Source organism: Colobus angolensis, unplaced genomic scaffold (assembly GCF_000951035.1).
Source record: "Colobus angolensis palliatus isolate OR3802 unplaced genomic scaffold, Cang.pa_1.0 Scaffold369, whole genome shotgun sequence".
In the NCBI taxonomy this organism is placed as follows: Eukaryota; Metazoa; Chordata; class Mammalia; order Primates; family Cercopithecidae; genus Colobus; species Colobus angolensis.
This window is the reverse complement of record NW_012117032.1, coordinates 1949600-1972179: the sequence shown is the minus strand read 5'-3', so window position 1 is coordinate 1972179 and position 22580 is coordinate 1949600. Positions and strand designations below refer to the sequence as shown.

The 22580-nt window shown below is 34.4% G+C and overlaps 1 protein-coding gene across 3 annotated transcripts in view; it reads left to right on the top strand.

Annotated features, from left to right (window-relative positions):
- The window catches only part of KIAA1468 (KIAA1468 ortholog), a 124393-nt gene that overhangs the window by 51403 nt on the left and 50410 nt on the right, over positions 1-22580 (top strand). For all 3 annotated transcript variants that reach the window (XM_011953599.1, XM_011953600.1, XM_011953601.1), the window contains exons 11-14: positions 10103-10215; positions 16943-17033; positions 19690-19761; positions 22274-22414. In XM_011953599.1, the coding sequence (XP_011808989.1) occupies positions 10103-10215; positions 16943-17033; positions 19690-19761; positions 22274-22414 (417 nt within the window). The remainder of the gene's footprint in view (positions 1-10102; positions 10216-16942; positions 17034-19689; positions 19762-22273; positions 22415-22580) is intronic.

Here is a 22580-nt window from a genome sequence, read left to right as displayed (position 1 = left end):
TTTTAATTGGAGCATTTAGTCCATTAACATTTAAGGTTAATATTGTTATGTGTGAACTTAATCCTGCCATTATGATATTAACTGGTTATTTTGCTCATTCGTTTGACCATTTTTAAATTTGATTGTTTTTCTTCATGTTTTTGAGTTGTAAGAGTTTTTTATATATTCTGGGTAGTAAACCCTTATCATATATATGATTTGCAAATATTTTCTTTCATCCTGTAGGTTTTCTTTTTAGACTCTTGACCATATCCTTTGATGGGCAAATGTTTTCCATTTTTATGAAATCTGATTTATCAATTTTTTTCTCGTGTTGTTTCTGCTTTAAGTATCAATTTTAAGAAACCATTGCCAAATCAATCAGTGTTATAGAAGATGTATATATGTATGTGAATATATGTAAGAGCTAAAGCTATAAAACAATTACAAGAAAACATTTTTTATATATATTTAGGTCAATGATTCATTTTGAGTTAATTTTTATATATGGAGTGAAACAGGGTCTAACTTTATTCTTTTCATATGGCTATCCAGTTATCCAGAAACATTTGTTCAAGATAAAAAATTTCCTCTTTTGAACAGTCTTGCTACTTTTGTCAAAAATCAGTTGGGTCTAGATTCTTCGGGTTTATTTCTGGACTTTCAGTTCTGTTCCATTGGTCTGTATGTCTAGCCATATGCCACTACCACACTGTTTTGATAAAGGTTGTTTGTAGTCAGTTTTGAAATTGGGACATATGAGTCCTCTAACTGCACTTCACTATTGTCTGCTCAGGGTCCCTTGCAGTTCCATATGAATTTGATGCTCAGCTTTTCACTTCTGCAAAACAGGTCACTGAAATTTTTATAGAGATTACATTAAATCTATAGATCTCTTTGGGAGTATTGTCATCCTAACAATATTAAGTTTTCCAGTTCACGGACGTGGAATGTCTTTTTGTTTTAGATCTTTAATTTCTTTCAGTAATATTTTGTAGTTTCCAGTGTACAGTTCTTTCACTTCTTTGGCTAAATTTATTCCTAGGTATTTTGTTCTCTTGAATGATATTATAAATGGAATTGTTCTTTTAATTTTCTTTTCAAAAAAGGAAAGGTTTATCCTGGTTTATCAAAACAACACTGGTCATTGTGTGTTGATCTTAAATCTTGCAACTTTGCTGCATTTGCTTATTAACTCTAATCATTTTTTATGGGTTCTATGATATTTTCTACATATATAGAATCGTGTCATCTGTACGTAGAGAGATAGTTTTGCTTCTTCTTTACAATTTAGATGGCTTTTATTTTTTCCTCTTGCTTAGTTGCTCTAGGTAGGACTTCCAGTACAATTTGGATGGTAATGTTTTGAGAAAGCAGATACCCTTGCCTTGTTTCTGATCTTACAGGAAAGCTTCAGTCTTTCACCATTGACTATGATGTTTGCTATAGAATTTTTATAAATGCCCTTTGTCATATTAAGGAAGTTTCCTTTTATCCCTAGTTTGCTAAATGTTCTTATCATAAAATGGCATTGAATTTGCCACATGCTTTTCCTGCACCTGTTAAGATGATAATGTGATTTTTTCCCCCTTCGTTCTACTGTGATATGCCTGCATTATTAATACATTGCCTGATTTTATGTTAATCCACCCTTGCATTCATGAGATACATCCCATTTGGTCTTGGTTTATAAACCTCCTAATGTGCTTTTGGATCTGTCGTTGGTATTTTGTTAAGTATTTTTGTGTCTATATTCATAAGGGATACTGTTCTGTGGTTTTCTTATCTTGTGTTTTGGTATTTGGTATTGGTTTTGGTATTGGGCTAAAGCTGGCTTGATGAGTATAGGAACTCTTCAGTCTGTTGTTTCCTTGTTATATGCCTGTTGGGATTTTCTACTTACTGAATCAGTTTGGTGATTTCTGTGATTCTAGGAATTAGTTTATTTCATCTTGATTATCTGATTTGTTGATGAGCAGTTGTTCGTAGTATTAACTTACTTCTTTTAATTTCTGTAACGTCGGTACTGACATCCCTGCTTTCATTTCTGATCCTAGTTATTTGCATCTTCTCTCTTTTTCAGTCAGTCTAACTAAACATTTGTCAATTTTGTTTCTCTTTTCAAGAACCAACTTTTGATTTTGTTAATTCTCTTTATTGTTTTTCTAGTCGATGTTTCATTTATTTCTGCTCTAGTCTTTATTATTTCTTTCCTTCTGCTGGCCTTGGGTTTAGTTTGATCTTTCTGTAGTTCCATAAGATATTGAATTACTGACTTGAGATCTTTTTAAATACAGGTATTTATAGCTATAAATTTCCCTCTGAGTACTGCTTTTGCTGTATCTCATTAGTTTTGGTATATTGTTTTCATTTTCATTCATCTCAATGTTTTCTCGTTTACTTCATGATTTCTTCCTTGACCTGTTGCTTATTTAAGAGCATGTTGTTTAATAGCCACATATTCGTGGATGTTCCATTTTTCTTATGTTACTGATTCTTAATTTCATTCTATTGTAGTCAGAGAAATACTTTATATGTTTTTGATCTTTTAAATTCACTAAGAATTACCTTTTCCTAACTTATGGTCTGTCCTGGAGAACGTTCTGTGTGCATTTGAGAAGAATATATATTCTACTGATGTTGAGTGGAGTGTTCTGTATAATTTTATTAGATTTAGTTGTTTTATAAAGTTTGGGTTCTCTATGTCCTTATTGACCTTCTGTCTAGAATTTCTGTGCAGTATGAAAGTAGGGTATTGAAGACTCCAACTATTATTGTAGAACTGTCTTATATTCTTTCGGAGATGCTTTGTGCATGTATAAATTCAAATATGTGATCTTTTCCCCATGATTTAAACAAATGATACCATATTCTATGCACTATTCTCTACTTTGCTGTTTTTATAGTTAACATTAGATTTTACTTTTTATATCATGATATAAAGAACTTACTATTAGTGTTTTCAAACTTTGACTACACCTTCAGTAAAAAAGATGTTTTACATCATGTACCAGTATGTACTTACATACATAAAATTAAAAGTTTTATAAAACATAGTAAAGACAAGCAATAGCAAACACGATTTTATAAATATTTTGGAAAAGTAAAGAAGAAAATCCTTAAATAAGCAATTAAGAAAGAAAAACATGCTGTTCATGACCCATTCAACTGATTTTGTGACCCACTGTTTTAAAGATAGTAGGATAAAGATTTAATCAAAGCTGGCTAATAAACTAAACTTTTTTAAATAGAAAGCACGATGAATATAGGTATTAGCATTATTTGTTTTTCTTTAAAACAGGAAAAAGAAAAAAGTAACAACTTTACTCAATCTTCAGGTTACAATTATAATATTTTTAAATTCAGTGTATCTTATTTTAAATCTAAGATGCAATTGGTTGTAGCAGTTACGTTTCTTTAAGAAAGAAAAAGAATCCCAATTGAATTATGGCATGCTGTCTATCTTAAGATACACCCATATTTCAAAGATACTAAAGTTTAACAAAAATATATACCTGTTAGGTTCTTTGAAATAATGGTAGTCTCTTTTTACTAACTTATATTTTAAAGTCAAATATTTATCTCTACTGTAATCTTTATTATTTCCTTCTGCTGGCCTTGGGTTTAGTTGATCTTTCTGTAGTTCCTTGCCTGTTCATTTTGGGAGAGAAAAATAAAAGATGGACTGATTTTTTATATGTGGCTTACACAGCAGTTCATTTTAATGGATTGGTTGAGGAAACTTGAATCTTTTGAGCCAAATTATAGAATAAATTTATCATTTGATAAATGTATATAGTACATAAGCTAAAGTTGTTGGTTTTTCACAATTTCTGCTTTAACCACATTTGAAGAGGAAATTCTATAATTAAAAATAAAATTTTATAAAAGATTACTTCAAGTAGCATTTTTGGTCATCATATATCAAAATTTAACTTTCAGTTTCATTCTGTGCCAAGGAAATATATTCTATCAGCTAGCTAAGTTGGAAAATCAAAGGAGAAATCTGGGGCTGAGACGGGAGTGGAAATGAGGAGAGACTTAATGGAGACCAGCTTTTGGGATATTGGAAGTCTTCCAAAATTATATTGTGATGATGATTGTACAACTCTGAATATGCTAAAAACCACTGAATATACACTTGAAATGGATGAACTTTATGAAAGATGAAGCATATCTCAATAAAACTGTCATTGAAAAGGCAAAAGAGAAAACCACTTATCTCAGTAAAGCTGTAACAAAAAAGGCAAGGGAAAGAACCAATTCCCTAAAAGTTTTTAAAGTAGTTAGTACCTCTACAGACCTCCCGTCTTATGAGAAACTAGACTTTGATCTTTTACATTGTCATTCATGTTTCCTTCATGGAAAACTTATGAGTAATGATCACCTCAGAGGATCATAACTCTATGAGATTTATACAGTAGTATAGTGGATAAGTGTAATAAAGTAGATAGGAAGTTTTGACTATCTTCTTTATACCTATGTGATTTTGGCATGTGTGCATACTTAATTTTGTGAGTAAATCACATTTCTTTAGCAATAGTGAGACTTGAGGTAAGGTTATTTAAGTACTTAGGTTTCCTAAAGATTGAGCCCCAGCAATTATAGATATTTAATATTAATAATTCTAAGAAAAGGTATTTTTAGCAGCCCTTGAATTGTAAAACTTTTACAGAGGTGAGTAATCTTGTTTTTTTTTTTCTTATGTGAGTCTTTGTAATGTCTGTCTTTATTGGGTTTCCTTTTTATATGAATAGGAACATGCTGAAAAGTTTTCAACTGAAAACTTAAATCAGAGGTTGTACACTATCTACAGACCAACAAAGGCTCACGGATAGGTTTTGTTTGGCCTACTCAGTAATGTTAAAAATGATGTGCTAGTTGTCAGACTTTTAAAAACTGGTATTTTACCTAAAAATACAAAATTTGGGCTTTTCTTGAAAACTCCTAGTCAGAAGTTTTCCTCCAGTCTAAGAGCACTAGACTTACATTTCCGAACGATTTTTTCAGTTGGAGCACGGTTCCTGTCCCCTGTAGGTGGGACATGGGATCTCTAGTTAGCCACAGTTACTGCCATATTTTTTTGACCCTAGTCACTAAAACCCCGTGTTAGTACTGTTTATCATCATATTTGCATTATTGTTTTCCTTATATTTACATGTTTATTTTATTTACATGTTTACATTACCTTTATTTTACATGTTTACATTACCTTCTTGACCTTCCTTGTCTGGTACTGATAAACCTTTTGTTTGGATTCCTCCATGCCTTCTGTGCTATGTATCAAATTTTATACACTTGTGTCTTGGCTGATCTGTACCCTAATTTTCACATTATATCCAAATGTAATATATATTTGCATATAAATATATTTGGATATAGTGTAATGTGACAATTAAGGTATGGATTAGCCAAGATACAAGTGTATCTTGTATCTTGACACTAAAAGTAAAATAATGTCTCATTATATTTGGATATAATCAAAATAAAAATCCAAATAAAATAATAAGTAAATATGATATCACATTATATTTGTATATAATCTTGACAATTAGAGTACTGATAAGCCAAGGATATCTTAGCTGCTTTGAAACAGATATTTCTATATTGCTTATTGTCTTTCCTTCCTTCTGCAGTCATTTCTACTCCACCCCCAATTGTTTTCAGCATATGTTCTTTCCTTTGAATTGTGCAAAAGAATTATCTCGATTTGTTTAAATATGGATATTAAATATTGAAATTTAAATTTCAAAAGATTACCATTGACTCAAAGAAAGCCATTTTCTTTTTTTATTTTTTTTGATCCCAGAGTCTCACTCTGTCACCCAGGCTGGAGTGCAGTGGCGCGATCACAGCTCACTGCAGCCTTGACCTTCTGGCCTCAATAGATCCTCCTACCTCAGCCTCCCAAGTAACTGTGACTACAGGTGCACACCACCACACCCAGCTAATTTTTGTATTTTTGGTAGAGGTGGGGTTTTGCCATCTTGCCCAGGCTGGTTTCGAATTCCAATCCTCTTCTATTAATGAAATCTAAAAATCCTAGAAATCCTGCAGTAGGATTACTATACTGATTTTCTCTTTAATGATCATAGACACTCTGTTAAATATTTCACTTCAATACACATTACTGAGTACTCTCTATGTTGCCAAATCATGTTTTAAAATGTTAAAGATTCCTATTGCTTAAAGTATGGATATATTATCTGGGCGCAGTGACACATAGTTCCAGCTACTCAGGAGGCTGAGGCAGGAGGATCTTGTGGAGTTCTAAATAAGGAGTGGGAGTTGGCCTGGTGAGACTGAGGGAAAGCAAAAAAAGAAAGTGGATCAGCTGTAAGTCTGCTTTTCTTCATGGTCCAGGACACGTAGCCCTCCTGTGCAAATAACTCACAGTCTTCCTGCACAAAGCTATCACCAGACACCTCAGCCAATAGAAAAATGCAAGTTAGCTCACTGCAGCAACCTTGGCTTTATCAGTACTGCACAAAGCCCTTTTCAGCACACAGCATGAGCACCAGCAACTTTTTGTCTCCTTGCAGTTAGCTTCTCTCTTGCTGGTCTGCCCTTTCGTTTCTTGCAATGTATTTTCCTACTTTGTCTAATAAATCTGCCTTTCTTTACCCACAACTGTCTTGGCAAATTATTTTTGCCACTCAGAGCAACACCAGCCCCCAATAATCACTGCCCTCAACAGATCTCCTGAGCCCAAGAGTTTGGGGCAGTAGTGTGCTACGATCATGCCTGTGAATAGCCAACTGCCTTCAAGCCTGGGCAATATAACAAGACCCAGTCTCTTAATAAAAAGAAAGAAATGCGGACACATAAGTTTATTATGTGAAGCAGAAAAATTACCTCTTGGATCTGATATTACCCAAGTCATAGGTATTTTCTTACCATGGTTATTATTTTAATATTACATGAGATATTAAATCTAATATGCCTAAGGATTTTTTATTACTCTATTATTCTCATTTACATTTAGTCTTTCAAAGATATTTTTAAAACACCTTGTCTTCTGATGGAAATTTAATCACCATTTTTTAAATGCTGTATTCAGAATTAAAAAGAAAGCTTTAAGACTATGCTTTTTCAGTGTGAGAGGTGATGCCAAAGGGAGAATATTGATTCAAGTCTATTAACTTATGAATAGTCTGAAAATGGTAAATACAAACTTAGTAAATTCTGGTGTGGATTTATTAGTGTTTCAAAGGCTTGAAAGATGAATTCACAATAAATGTGAGTAAGTAACACAACAGACATATACTTATAGAATCTATTATTTTATTTTAATAGCAATACAAATAGAAGTTATAAATAAATGGATAATGGAGAAATTAGCAGATTTGGGACCAGTCTCAATCTAGCAATTATCCTAATCGTATCCTTGCTGGCTCTGTCAGAAACAGACCACTCTTTCTGCATTTTTCTTCCTCACTTACTGGACCTCTTCTCACCTCTGTGTTGCTGTAAGAGGAAGAAGCCATCCAGCATCCTTTACACTCTGAGTTGTAACTGCCATACCTGTAATATGCCAAGGTGGACCACTCTCACTGGCATGGAATAGCAACCAAAAATTATTGGCAGTGACTTCCCATATGTTGTTAATTTGCCAGCAAGAAATAAAAGCTGATGGCAATATCAATTATTACTGTGATTAAGAAAAGTGAAAAGTATTTTTTTCAAAGTCCTAAATTCACAGAAATTTAAGGTTCAATGAGATAAGGACTCACAAATACTTTCCTTCTAATATGTCAGTTTGAATTGATTCGTAGCGCCTGCTGTGTTGAACAGGCTTTTTTAGGCCATCTTTGCTTTCAGAAGGAAAAGTTATCAGCAATAGATAAATTGCAGAATGTCTGTGAAGTGTTTTCCATTTGTGCTTTAATTGAATTCCTACATGTTTCACTTTAAGAAACTGAAAGAGAAATTTGTGCCTTTCTTTAGTTTCTTTGGTACTAAGGAGTAAACCAAGGTAAGAACTCTTTCAGCTCCTGGGCCAGAGTTCTCAGTTTGGCACATCTGTAGCCATATTTCAGTTAAAATATTGTCCATATTAATGTATGACTTAAACTTCCTCCTTGATTAAGGATCACTAAGCCTCATGATAAAAAAGAAAAAGAAAATAAAATATAAGGCGTAAAGGATGAAGACCAACACAGTTGTTTTTGTATGCTTGTTTTAGAGATAAAGAAGTAAAAGATTATACTCTACATTTTAAGAGTGTGTGTGTGTGTGTGTTAGCAATTATAGCTGCTGTCTTACCTTCGTTTCATAACTTTAAACAGTATGAGAAGTATACATGTAGACATGATGGGAAAGCAGGAAAGGGGATTAGGAGGAAACAAGATCTGACATGAAGACAAAGTACAAACAAAATTTGTAGGGCCTTTCTTGGTTTTCAGGCATTAGAATTGCTTCTCACTTTTTTAATGCTTCCCGAATAACTACTTTTCATCCTTACGGTTTTACTCTCAGTAGTATATCCTGATGATGCAATGTCTTAGTCCTCTCATTAGTATCATTGCCTCTCAGCCCATGTGGAATCAACTAAGGATTAGGGTAGTCCTTGCTATTAATGATCTCCTACCCTAATATTGTTAAATTTCCAGCCAGACAGAATATTTACTATTTTGTAAAAGGTTGTTCATTTTCTTCTACAGAATCAGGACTAATCCATCAAGCATTACATTAAGCCTCTAGGGAAAACATATAGGATCTATACATATGCTCTGTCTCTCTTTCCCAGTGCAAAATTTTTTTTCCTAATTTTTTATTCCTTTTGAATTATTCACTAAGGTAAAACCTAGAGAGGTGCCCAAACAGGAAGACTGAAAATGGCAGAATAAATGTTTCACATTCTTTTTTTCTCAGATACATTCTTAGCTCGTCTTACCTATACCTTTGTAACTTCAAATTGAAGATTTATAATATATAAAGACTTTAGAAATAATAGAGAGAGACTTGTAGTCATACATTTAAGCTTCAGTTTCAACTCTTCAAAAAATCATCTCTTTCTTAGGAAGCATCTTCAAAGTGTGAAAATACTTCAACAGTGTAGACTTTTTATCATGCTTTTCTTCAGGTTACATTATTATTTTTATTAGGTTATATTATTATAGACAATAATAATCGTGCAAATTACATAGTGATCAATTTCTATTTTAAATCTCTTAACAGTTTTCGGTGAGTATCAAGGCAGGTGGGAAAGAAATGGATGTAGTCATTCCTCCCTTCTTAATTACATCATAGTGATTTCTTTACTATATGTACAAAATATTGTTTTTACAACTTAGAGGATTTCTCACAAAAATATTGTATTACTTTTGGACCATTATTCTTCTTAGATTTGAAAATCCACTCAAATGAAAAACATTAGTATATTTTGAATGTACTTTAGTATAAAGAATTTCATCTTAATTAAAATGTAAAACAACGTAACTAATTTCAAGTATTTCTTAGAAATAAACTTTTGGTTCTTACTTTCCTACAAAATGCTGAATTTACCTCTGCATATTGAATGTGAAGAAAACAAAATATTGTTAAAAATTTATATTTCAACATCAAATATTTCTACTGATACTCTGTAGTGGTACTGAGACAATCTATGAAAATGGTCTTTTTAGTTAGGCACTGGGTCAAGTGCTAAGGGTACAAAATTATTAAATCTAATCATAAGGACATTATATTGTCCTTATAGAAGTGGGAAGAGTGGTCTTTATTTTTTATTATCTTTTTAAGTTTTAAATTATAGTGGACTTCTGCAACTTTTGTTTAAAAACACTTTCAGAATTAAAATTACAGTGTCAGTATGTCACATAATGGAATGTTACTTAGTGTAAAAGCTAGTGGGCCCTTGGGAAGTGCTAGATTAAAAACCAAGGCTAGTTGAATCTTAAGCAACTTTTGTTATGTTGTTATTTACATTTCCTCCACAACCAACACATAAATGTTTTAGTGTAAACATCTCTTGAATTACCAACCTTCCAAAATTAAAATTTACCCTTTTGTATATTGACGTTTATTTCACTTTAAATGTCCATTTAAGAATATTCTGGAGAAAAAAAAAGAATATTCTGCAATGTGTTTTTATTTGAAATTTTCCACCCTCATATTTCTTCAGGAGTTGATCCCCCTCATATTGTGTACAGCATGTCTACATCCTGAACCTAAAGAGCGAGATCAGCTTCTCCACATACTTTTCAATTTGATCAAGAGGCCAGATGATGAGCAAAGGTGGGTATGATTACATATTTGAAAAAGAATTACAATATGACTTACTGATTTTACTAATTAGGCATCAAGATTAGCATTTTAATGTAAAATGCTTTCTTTCCTTCCAGTATCTATTTTAGCAGCGCTGGAGCATTCCACCATCATGGATTCACTCCTTCATGGTTTCAAAACCTATGAAAATGCATTTCAGACTATAATGTCATCATCAGGTTCCCTTTCCTCCTCACCTTCTCTTTTTAAAGAGACCTGGAATTTACTGCAACAAAGAAATAGATAATAGGGAAATCACTCTTAAGAAATTTAGCATATGCATAATAAATAAAACCTAAAACAAAAATAGCTTTCTAAAATATATATAAATCCTACTAAGATCAGACTACTATAGTTCACCTGCTATAATTACTGACAAGTCTCATTGTTTAAATCTTTGAAAAGGAATTCTATACCTTCTCAAAATGTTAAGTTTTGGCCAGGCGCCGTGACTCATGCCTATAATCCCAGCGCTTTGGGAGACCAAGGCAGGGGGATCACCTGAGGTCAGGAATTCGTGACCAGCCTGGCCTACATGGTGAAACCTCATCTCTCCTGAAAATACAAAAGAATTAGCTGGGCATGGTGGTGGGTGCCTGTAATCCCAGCTACTCAGGAGGCTGAGGCAGGAGAATCGCTTGAACCCAAGAGGTAGAGGTTGCATATGAGCTGAGAACACGCCATTGCACTCCAGCCTGGGAGACAAGAGTGAACCTCTGTCTCAAAAAAAAAAAAAAAGTTAAGTTTCTCAAGGTGACTAGACAGATATAGGTACTGAAGGCCATTATCTAAATTATCTTGTATTTTTGAAGGACTAATTCAATTTCTTGCAAAAATGTAAATGTTCTCTGAAAATTGCAAGATAGTTACTTTTGTCTGAAAAAAAAATCTGCCATTAATACACTTTTCTGCTTTCTAGTAGAGAAGCATCTACTAGTAATTGATGATTAGATTATGCCCAAACCCTCTAGTGGAAGGGGAGGGAGTGAACATATTCTAGCCAAATCATATGTTGGCTAGAAAACAACTCTTCTCCTCTGCTCTCCAAGCGCAACAAGTTCCACGTAGGTAGCATAGCAGAAAATTGTACGTACCTGATGACCTCCTCAGGCATTCTAATGTTCTCAAATAGAAACCTAACTACCCTTCAGTAAAGCAGATTTTTTAGAAAAGCCCTACTTCATCTGCCTACATATGTTCTCAGTGATTTTTTTATGAATCCTAAGACCTATAAAAGCTCAAAATGCAGATTTTGCATGAAACCATTTATCTTAAAACATTGAGGTGCAGTTTTTTATACACAAAACTTTCTATCTTCTTAAGAATTCAGTTCGTATGGCTTATTGCCTAATAATGAGTTTTGATATTCATGTAATCTCAGTAAGTGTCTCATCTTAAAAATATGTGTGTATATATTCTATTCTCTTAGATTCTGAGCTACTTCTTAATGTTTACCTTACAATGAGATTCTCCCAACTGAAAGCAAGTGGAATTTATTTTTTTTCAATCTTGATTGTTGAGAGAGAGAACTTCTAGTTTAAGGTAGTGATAGGTTGACATTTCTTGATATTTCCTTCCCAAATTGGAATTTGCTATAAAGACATTTAAAAAGTAAAAAAAAACTAACATTTGTGAAAAACCAGTTAACAGTCAGCCATTTGAAGGGCCTGAGAAAATTTTCTGTTACTCGGATTTTATTTAATGAAGCTGGATTAGGAAGACCCTTGTAGTTTTCACTTTGAGAAAAGTATGTTTCAGTTGGCTAACAAGTAAGTAGAATGCACTAAGTCAGACAGCCATTATTTTTATCTAAGGCTCTCAGTTATTTCTGTCCTCCTTCCGTCTGCTGTCAGTGTTTCTCTTTCTTCATCCATTCAGAGATTGTTATTCCCAGTAAACAATAAATAGAGGGAGATGGGCAAATGGTATCTTTTATCCTTGAGTATGTGGTTTTACCACGAACAAAGCCAGATGAAGACCAGAAATAGCCCTAGAAGTACACAGTGAGAGTTAGTTTTTTTACATATGATATTTGGCTGAATTAAACTCCATCCTACTTCGAATCCTGTATAGTATAAATTGTCATCATTCTCAAGAGAACTGTGCATTGAGAAAAGGAGGAAAACACACCTGGATTCAGCAGAACAACATTAAATTATTATCTCTTTAATATATCTGAGATGTCTCTGGGAGTGAAGCTGTTAACTGTGGCTCCTCCCTTTCTCTCAAAATGAACTGGAGCTGGATCAATTTCTCCTTATTAAAGATTAGTCTATAGAAAGCAAAATCCACATGAACCCCATAAAAATTGCACTTTACAGTGAAAACAGCAATTACGCTAAATTCAGAATAAAGGCATGTCTTAGAAAATGATGTATTACAAGAACCAGAGAAACATTTTGAAACATTATTTAGTGGCCTAAAAAAGAGGCAAGAATTCCTGGCTATTATGAACAGGAGAAGGGAGCCAAAAGAAATGTAGGCTTAGAGGAAAAAGATTGTCTGGAATAAGGAGAGCTAGCAGAATGAAAAAAAAATAAAATATGCAGTGTTTTCAAATTTATGTTGAAGACAAAGTAATAGATTTGAGACTATTGAAAATTGAATCCATGTTTGTTATAAATGAATTTTTTTTTTCTGAGACTGGATCTCAGTCTGTCTCCCAGGCTGGAGTGCAGAGGCACAATCATGGCTCACTGCAACCTCGTCCTTCCCAGGCTCAGGTGATTCTCCCACCTCCCAAGTAGCCAAGTAGCTGGGACCACAGGCATGCATCACCATGCCCAACTAATGGTTGTGGTTTTTGTAGAGAGAGGGTTTCGCCATGTTTCCCAGGCTGGCCTTGAACTCCTGGACTCAAGTGATCTGCCTGCCTGGACTTTGTAAGGTGCTGAGATTACAAGCATGAGCCATGTGCCCAGCTGACAAATTTCAAATCTCAGTAAAGCACGGTATTCACTGGCCATTTGCAGAATTGAAGGATTATTTTACCCAAACTTGCGTGGTCTCAATAATTTCCAGACACTCTTCAACCATAGCTCATAATGTATCCTGATGGACAAAATGTAAATGTATATGTTCCTACAATATCAGGTCTTGACTTTTCTGTAAAATGTTTTGGAAAACTGCCAGTACCTTTGTGCATGGTATGAATAGTGTTACTCAACAGATTGACAGCCTTAATAGCATTTTGGCATTAATTACTGCTTCACTCAGTGTAAGTTCACAAAAATGCATGTATAAAGCTCTATATACATGCTTATAAAAAGGCATGTATAAAGTTTCCTCTATGAACTTTGCTGCAACCCTTTAAACTTTTTCCTTATAAAGGCACTGTGATGAACTTAGCAACACATTTTATTCCAGTCATTTTGTTTTAAAATGAGCAAGTTTGTTAATAATCCTCAGAAAGTTGGCTCCAGTAAACTCCCTCAACAGTTAAATCCCAGTTTCTCTTTAATTATGAAAGTCTTTGAAGTTTGAAGTTATATATAAATTAATAGAAGAAACGTTACCCAAATTTTTATAATAAGCAGAGGGAATAGTGGCCCCACTCCAATGTTCTGCAATATTTTCATTCTTCTTATTCCAGTATCTCATTGGTTTTAGTTACCTTTGGACTTCCTTTTTTTTTTTTTTCTCAACTCACTGCAAGCTCCGCCTCCCGGGTTCACGCCATTTTCCTGCCTCAGCTTCCCGAGTAGCTGGGACTACAGTCGCCCGCCACCTCGCCCGGCTAGTTTTTTGTATTTTTTAGTAGAGATGGGGTTTCACCGTGTTCGCCAGGATGGTCTGGATCTCCTGACCTCGTGATCCGCCCGTCTCGGCCTCCCAAAGTGCTGGGATTACAGGCTTGAGCCACTGCGCCCGGCCCTGCCTTTGGACTTCTAATTCACATATTGCTTTGCCTTTGTATGTCATGCTTGATTTGTCCTAAACATTCACCTTTTTCCCACAGATGAACTAGATACATTATGACCTTTTAATGGTTATGCTTTATAGAAAAATAAAGTACTTAATATATGAATGTGTGCATCACTGGGTTATCAGTAAATCATTGCTGTGTGGCTAAAGGGATACGGCATGTTATTTTGGCTAGTCCTGAGTCTAATACCCACAAATAAAGATGCCTGAGTTGAGCATCTACTCAGAGTGATGAGGAGGGCCACAGATCAGGGTGACACATGAGAAGAAAGCAGAATGGGTTTTGATCAAGCAACGATGATGGCTATCTACCTCCAATCATAAAACATTTAAGTATTAAGTGAAGCTGTATAAGTATGGACTTGAACAAAGCATCCTGGATGGGTGGATAGATGGATTAAGCACCAGTTGGATAAAATAAAGCAGTTGAATGGTTTTCTATGTTATAATTTTTATCTTACTGAAAAAATGATTTTTGCTTATACTTTGCAAAATAATAGAATTGTACTTTATGATTTTGTAGCTTTATGTAATTTCAGTACTTGTTTTTCTGACTGATATAATTTTGCCCCTTCTGAGAATGCTGGAAAATCATAAATAAGAATGAACTATGAAAGATATCAAGCTTATATTTTAAAATACAAAGAACCCCTCAACTAGGAGAATACAAACACTTCTATAGACTTTGAAGTGCTATTACTGAAACTTATTTTCTGCAATTATCAAAATATACCTGACCAAGTAGAGAACCTTGCTCTTTTCAGTATCCAGCTAAGGTTAATTTGTACCAGCAGCCCTAACATGCAAGTCAACTAGGAATAAGGGAAATTAAATCACTGTATTAGTACCATTCATTGCAAACTAAAAATTTCCCAAGGACAACTTGGTGGTACTATAGGAAAATTAGTATTTTACTTTTTCCTTTAAAAATACCATTTCCTATCTTGGTAATTTAGTTAATAATTAAATACAGTTATTATTATATTTTCATTTTTAGATTTTCAAGGCAAAAACCTGATTCTATTTTCATAAACTTTGCATGTAAAGCTAACAGCTGCCACCTGGTGGCCAAAAGTACTTATTAGCTTTACTTTAGGTCAAGGTGCATCAGGGATCAACACTCAAGTCCACACTTAAATCTACTTTCACCTTACAGAATGCAAAATCTTACTTAGAATTTTATAGTTTTTTTAGTTATAAATCTATCAATTCAAATGAAGATAATGTATTAGTTATTGGTTAACTGTTGTTTTGTAACAAAGTATCTCAAAAGAAAGTGATTTAAAACATCTTTTATCTTACAGTTTCTGTGGGTCAGGAATCTGGGTCCTCTGCTTCAGGGTCTCCTACAAGGCTGTAGTCAAAGGTCGGCTGGGGCTATAGTCATCTCAGGGTTTAGCTGGAGAAGGGTTTGCTTTTAATCTTAATCACACAGTTGGTCATTGTCAAGAATCAGTTCCTCAAGGATTGTTAGACTGAGGGCTTCATCTCCTCACTGACTAGTGGCCAGAAACCACCTTTAATTCCTTCCCATATGAGTCTTTCCAACATGGCAGCTTGGTTTATCTAAGCATGCCTGCTGAGAAGGCAGTAGAGTCCAGAAAGGTGGACATCACAGACTTTTGGCACCTAATCTCAAAATTGACCTCTTACCACTTTGGTCATATTCTGTTCATTAGAGACAAGTCACTAGGTCCAGTGTGCACTCAAAGAGATAGGATCATTGAGAGTCATGTCAGAAACTACCTACCACAGTTATCTTAGGTATAATACCAAAAATCTGATTCTTAAAATACCCCTTTACTGATATGATAGGTGTAGTTTTTAATTATAGAAACACTGGGAGAATAATCACTGGTTGTTTTAGTGTCTAGAAAGTGAAGTTGTGTAGAAACTGAAGGATTGGGCATATATAATCTCAGAATGTATGTGTGGGAAGGTAGTTTGGAAGGTTATGAGATTCAGCCTCATACCTATACAGAAATCTCTTCACAATGTCTGTCACAGGTGGTGGTGTCCCTGCTTGAGTGGCTAATCTTAAGGAACTTAGGCTCTGGGTGGCAGCTTAGGCCATTGTTAGAAAGGTATAATTTTTCTTTTTTTTCTTTTTTTTCTTGAGACGGAGTGTCACTCTGTTGCCAGACTGGAGCACAGTGATGCGATCTCGGCTCACTGCAACCTCCACTTCCCAGGTTCAAGTGATTTCCCTGCCTCAGCCTCCCGAGTAGCTGGGACTACGGGCAGGTGCCACCATGCCCGGCTAGTTTTTTGTATTTTTAGTAGAGATGGGGTTTCACCATGTTGGCCAGGGTGGTCTCAATCTCCTGACCTCGTGATCCGCCCGCCTCAGCCTCCCAAAGTGCTGGGATTACAGGCATGAACTACTGTGCCCGGCCGAAAGGTCTAATTTTTCAAAACCAGATTGTGCAACATGGTGAAACACCATCTCTACAAAAAATACAGAAACTATCTGGGCGTGGTGGTGAGCACTTATAGTCCCAGCTACTCAGGAGGCTGAGGTGGGAGGACTGCTTGAGCCTGGGAGGTGGAGGTTGCAGTAAACCAAGATCATGCCACTGTACCCCAGTCTGGGTGACAGCCAGACTCTATCTCAAAAAAAAAAAGTCAAATTTGATTATACAAAAATCTTGTCCTCTATGTGAATTTATAGAGATGAGACTTTTTAACCCTTAGTCCCAGTTGTGCTTTCTAATGCAAATACAAGCTGTTGTTGTTGTTTTTTGTTTTTTGTTTTTTTTGTATTATTTTTCAGGCAAATGATACTGACAGGTTGTGTGGCATTTGCACGTCATGTTGGACCAACACGTGTAGAAGCTGAACTTTTACCACAGTGTTGGGAACAGGTAAATAACTGTATTGAGTTTTCACCTAGCTATTATAGCCTGATTTCTTAAAAAGATACATCATTTCCTTCTTAAAGGCGTTTAAGAAATACGTGAGATAAAAATTATGCTGATGTTTCTGTAGCTCAGCACAGTGATTTATTAGTGCTTACGAATGCTCTGGGATGCTTTCCTTTAGTCATTCAGTCAACAAATACTTATGAAACACTAATTTCAGTGCCAGGTACTGATGTAGTCACTAGGGATACAGTGGTGAACAAAAGACAAAGACATCCTAATGGTAAAATAAGAGGAAACAAAGAAATGGTCTGCTATTTTGTAGTAATTTATAATATGAAGAAAAATAAAGCAGGATAAGGGCGAGAGAGTGATGGGGAATGCTCTCCTAGGAAGGGTGGTTAGAGAAAGAATCTCTGAGGCAATGATGTTTAAGAAAGAATCTGAATGAAGTAAGATGGAATAAGAAAGGCCCTGAGGTGGGAGTGTACTTGATGTGTTCAAGAAACAGCAAGAAGACGTGTGTGTGTGTGTGTGTGTGTGTGTGTGTGTGTGTAAATAAAAATATATCTTGTATACTTGTATATATTACACATATACAAAGTGTAAATCTTTGATGTAGGAGGTTTTTGTATTTATACTTGAACTCATTATTTTACTAACAATGCTTTTGCTTTTATATTGAATTTAAAATTCCAGTCCTCTGTAGAACTCAGAATCATTGACTTTCTAGACTTAATGTTTAGATCATTCAGCACCTCATTTTTCCACCTTAAAAAGATGGGTTTCCTGCTTATGGAGACAAATTACATGGCTGTATTTACAATAGCACAGTCACTTATTCTTAAGAAAAATATTAGTCTCCGGAATATCACTGAAGTATATAGTCATTTATAGTCCTATTCCCAAGTTCTTTGGGCATTCATTTTTTCCACCAAAATAAAGTAGAATCCCCAGATTCAATAGACAAAGTAAACATTACATGTAATAATAACCACCTCTCACAATCCCTTATACCATCTATAAATTACAGTGCATACTAATTTAGGGTGAGATTCTAATCACTTGATGTCAAAATAACTTGGCTACAATATATCCATACAACTTTCAGTTTACAGTTCTATACAGTTAATTGTGCACATTTAATTTTTTATAGTTTTTTCATTTTCTTTTGTCTTTTTCCTTTTAAGTGTACAATTTAATGGTTCAGTGTTGTGCAAGCTTCACTACAATCAATTTTTATACATTTTTGCCACCTCAAAGACAAACCCTAACTGCTTGAATTTGATTCTCCTCTTTCGAGATTATTTTGACTATTCTAGGTCCCTTGAATTTTCTTATAAATTTTAGGATCATTTTTCAATTTTTGCAAAGAAGCCAGCTGGGATTTTTGTAAACAATACATTGAATCTATAGATTTATCTAGAGAGTATTGCCATCCTAATTTTATATATTGTCTTTCATTCTATGAATTTAGGATATCTTTCCATACATTAGGCCTTTTAATATTGCTTTCAACAGTGATTTGTAGTTTTCCGAGTGGTACACGTTTTGCCCTTTTGTTTTATTTATTTGTAAGTATTTCATTCTTTTGGATGCTATGGTAAATAGACTGTTTTCTTAATTTTATTTTTAGTCTGTTCATTGCTAATATATAGACATACGATTGATTTTTGCATTTACATTCAATTTTGAGACTTACTGAGCTAAAGAAAAGCAAACGAAAGTTTATGCACAGCCATACTTTGACATTCAAACCATTCTACTTTTGAGATAACTACATCTGGATTAAATTTAATTCAAAGATGTCAGTTATAAACATCTCTACTGCTACCTCTTCTGTAACCTGAGTAAACTTGAGTATGAGGGATCTATCTAGCCGCCTACCTCCAGTTTGTTTCCCAGTAGATTACTGTATAATTTTTTTTCTTAATTTTAGGCATCCAATACATTAATGAATTATGTCACCTTTTCATATGGGAATATGAGAACAGATATACTTCTTTTCCAGTCAAAGAAAGATTTATATTCTATGAAGAAGACATATGGGAACAAAACCCAGTATGTGTCATTTTTTTTTTTTTGTTATTTTTGGTTATGGTTCAGTGTAGTCATCACAATAGCAAAACCCCATCATTTTGCATTTGCAAACAGAGGAATGGATTGAAGTCCGCTTACCTAAAAAATAAAAGCGTATTTCTAGTAAGGGCTCTGGTCAAATCATTGATTAACTTACTTCCTCATCCCTTAGGTTGAAGAAAGAAGACTGGCACATATTATAGACTATATCTATAAGATCCAGAAGCTGAGTTTTCCAAATTTAAAAATACTCTACTGTTGCTAGGGAAAGGTCCTGGTTTCTCCTGATACTCTAAAGAAAGCCTAGTTTTAGGCAAGCCCGTGATCTCTAGATACCTTGCCAAATTTTCATCTTTGATTTTCCCTTTTTTCTTAAACAGATGACCCCTGTAACCTCATGTTTAGGTTCTCCCTCACTCCCTCATTCCTGATCCAGGTATAGTCACACAGGGATTCCCAGAAGTGGAAAAGGAAGAAGCTTTATTGCATTCTTAACAGGATTTGTGGTGAAATGTAATTCTCTTTTAGAAGAAGGGAGGGTATGCTGTTATACTTGATTTATGTATTTATTTTGCTCTAGATTAATCACAAATACCCAGAAAGACGACTGCTTGTGGCAGAATCCTGTGGCGCATTGGCACCTTACCTTCCTGTAAGAATTGTCTTTTTTTTTTCTTAAAACTATTTTTCTAATAATAGAAAAACCTTTTTTTGAGTGTCTTATAGATTTTAATCCAAGTATCTCCTAGACATGCTGTCTTAATAAAGAAAAGAGATGATCCAAAAAAGAAGAGATTCACATTAGTACAGTATGGCATTGCAAACACATAGGTACATTACCACTGAATTTGAATGAGTATAAATATATTAAACTATATCAGCAGTTCTTATAGTGTGGTGTGAGGACCCTGGGGGTTTTCTTGAGATCCTTCCAAAAAGGTCCAAGAGGAGAAAACTGTTTTCATAATAATAAGACACTTTTTGTCTTTTTCACTGTGTTGAAATTTGTATTGTTGGTGCAAAAGCAGGGATGGGCAAAAATGCTGCTGCATTAGCACTAATCAGGGCAGTGGCACCCAAACGTACTACTGTAGTAATGATTGTATTCTTTACTGCCATGCTTTCGCAGAAAAAGCCAATTTCACCTAAAAAGGAGTTTGCTGAATCAGTAAAATTGTTAATTTTACTAAATTTTGACCCGTGAAGCATGCATCTTCTTAATGTTCTGTGAGACAAAATAGAAAGTACTCATATAAAAACTCTTTGCTGCATACTGAAAAATCATAGCCATTTGCAGGAAAAGCACTTAGGCAGTTGTTTGAGTTATGAGCTCAACTAGCTGCTTTTTTTTAGGGGACACCAATTTTACTTCACAGAAACACTTACAGCCAAACTGGTTATTCAGACTTGGGTATGTGGCAGACATTTTCATGAAATTGGATGGAATGAGAATGTCACTTCAAGGAAACCAAGTAGACAGCATTCATTGCCAATGATAAAATTGGAGTAGCATGTATTTATACTCCTACTAACAGTACCTTGGAGTTTTTATTTTCCCATACCTTCACCAGGAACTAGGCATGGTGAAATTTTTTAGGTATTTTTCTAATGGAAGAAAATGCCTTATTGTTGTGATAAATCATATAGATAGATTGATGCGAATGGGTTTGAGCCTCTTATTATTTATTATTCCAAGACAGATGAGCATCCCTTGCTCTCAAAGGATAAATAGACTGTTCTACTCTACTCCTAGAATACTAAGCAGTATTAATAGTAGATACAATGTTTCCTCAGTGGATCTATACTTGCCTTCTGTGTACCCCACTGTCACTGATAGCAGCGAAATCTCAGTACAGCGGCAGTTCCTCAGTGTGTTTATGACTCAGATAGAGTAATGCCTCCTGACTGATGCTCTGGTGGGATCCCTGTGGCATACTAAAACTAATTGCCACAGTTGACCCTTGCCCAAATCAGTATAAAACAAATGCCCACTTCAAGCTTATTTACCTCTGTCATATTGCCTTGTGCGGATGGATACCAACGAACAAGTCCTTTTAGATAGTTTAAAGTGTTTTAGGGCAATTTTTAGCCAAAAAAGTAAATAAATGGGGCTGTACCAAAAGATGTTATATATTCACCAACCTAGATGTGTTTTAAGATATGCTAAAATTGCATGTATTTTTGTTTCTAAAAAGTGAAAACCAGACTTTTTAAAAATGTCTTTCAAGCCTTGTTCTATATACCAAATCATGTTGTAAATTTATGAAAATAGCCGTGTCCTCTGCCTTTATTTTTATTTTATCCTAGTTATTATATGTGAAAAGCACCTAAACAAGTTTATGTTTTAAGAATTTTATAAATTGATTAAATTGCAATATTAGTAAAGTAGGATAAGAGGAGCATGAATTTGTATATTGGTAGCTCTTAATCCTAACCTCAGCCATTAAACTAAAACATTCTTTATCATAACTGGAAAATATTCTGTGTGAAATCAAGGCACGGCAGTGGGTGTGCATTATATTAAATATTAGCATAAAAAAGAGCAATGCAGTTTTTAAGTACTTTTAAAGTTCACTGTCATATTTTATTATCCTGTTTGAATTTTTTTCCCACTTCTTCAAAGAAATAGGAATGTCAGGATTTTATAATGTTTCCTCACCATATCCCAGACAAATTTTCTAATTGCCAGAGAGATTTTTATAATTCCTCCTGTTACAATTCTCAGTACGCTTCTCTGAGTGGAACGAATAGTGACAGGAGAGTCATTGTCCATTTGTAGTAGAGTTTGTAGCAGACTTTGTTGATTTGTCAAAAGTGCCTTCTAGTGTGAACTGCAAGGATTTGAGAGATTTTTAAATATTTAGTAAAGATATAAAAAAAATACTGAGAGATGATTAATAAATACCAAATTCAGAGTAGATGTTATTGCCTCTAGAGCAGAAGGGATTTGGGGCTGAGTCATATTTTTGCTATATCTGTAATGTTTTATGTCTTCAAAAAACAAAGGTCTGAAGCAAAATCTCTGTACAGCAGCAGTTAGCATTTTTAATAAAAATGTTAATACCTGTTTAATCTGGATTTTGACTACACTGGTGTTTGTCATATTATTTTCTATACTTCTGTGCTTAGATGTAAATAAATAGTAAAAACGTGTTTATTTTCAGAAAGAAATCCGTAGCTCCTTGGTTCTTTCAATGTTGCAACAAATGTTAATGGAAGATAAGGCAGATTTGGTAAGAGAAGCCGTTATCAAAAGCCTTGGTATCATAATGGGATACATTGATGATCCAGACAAATATCATCAGGTATGTTTTTCAGAATGACCTCCTTTTACTCAATTACAAAATTCCAAGTATTATAATATTCCAAATCTCTGATTTGGATACTTTATAATATATCATAAGGATGGCAGATGTGTCAACTTTAGTCATTTGAGGATGGCTGCCTGGTTTCAATTTTGAAACTCAGAGG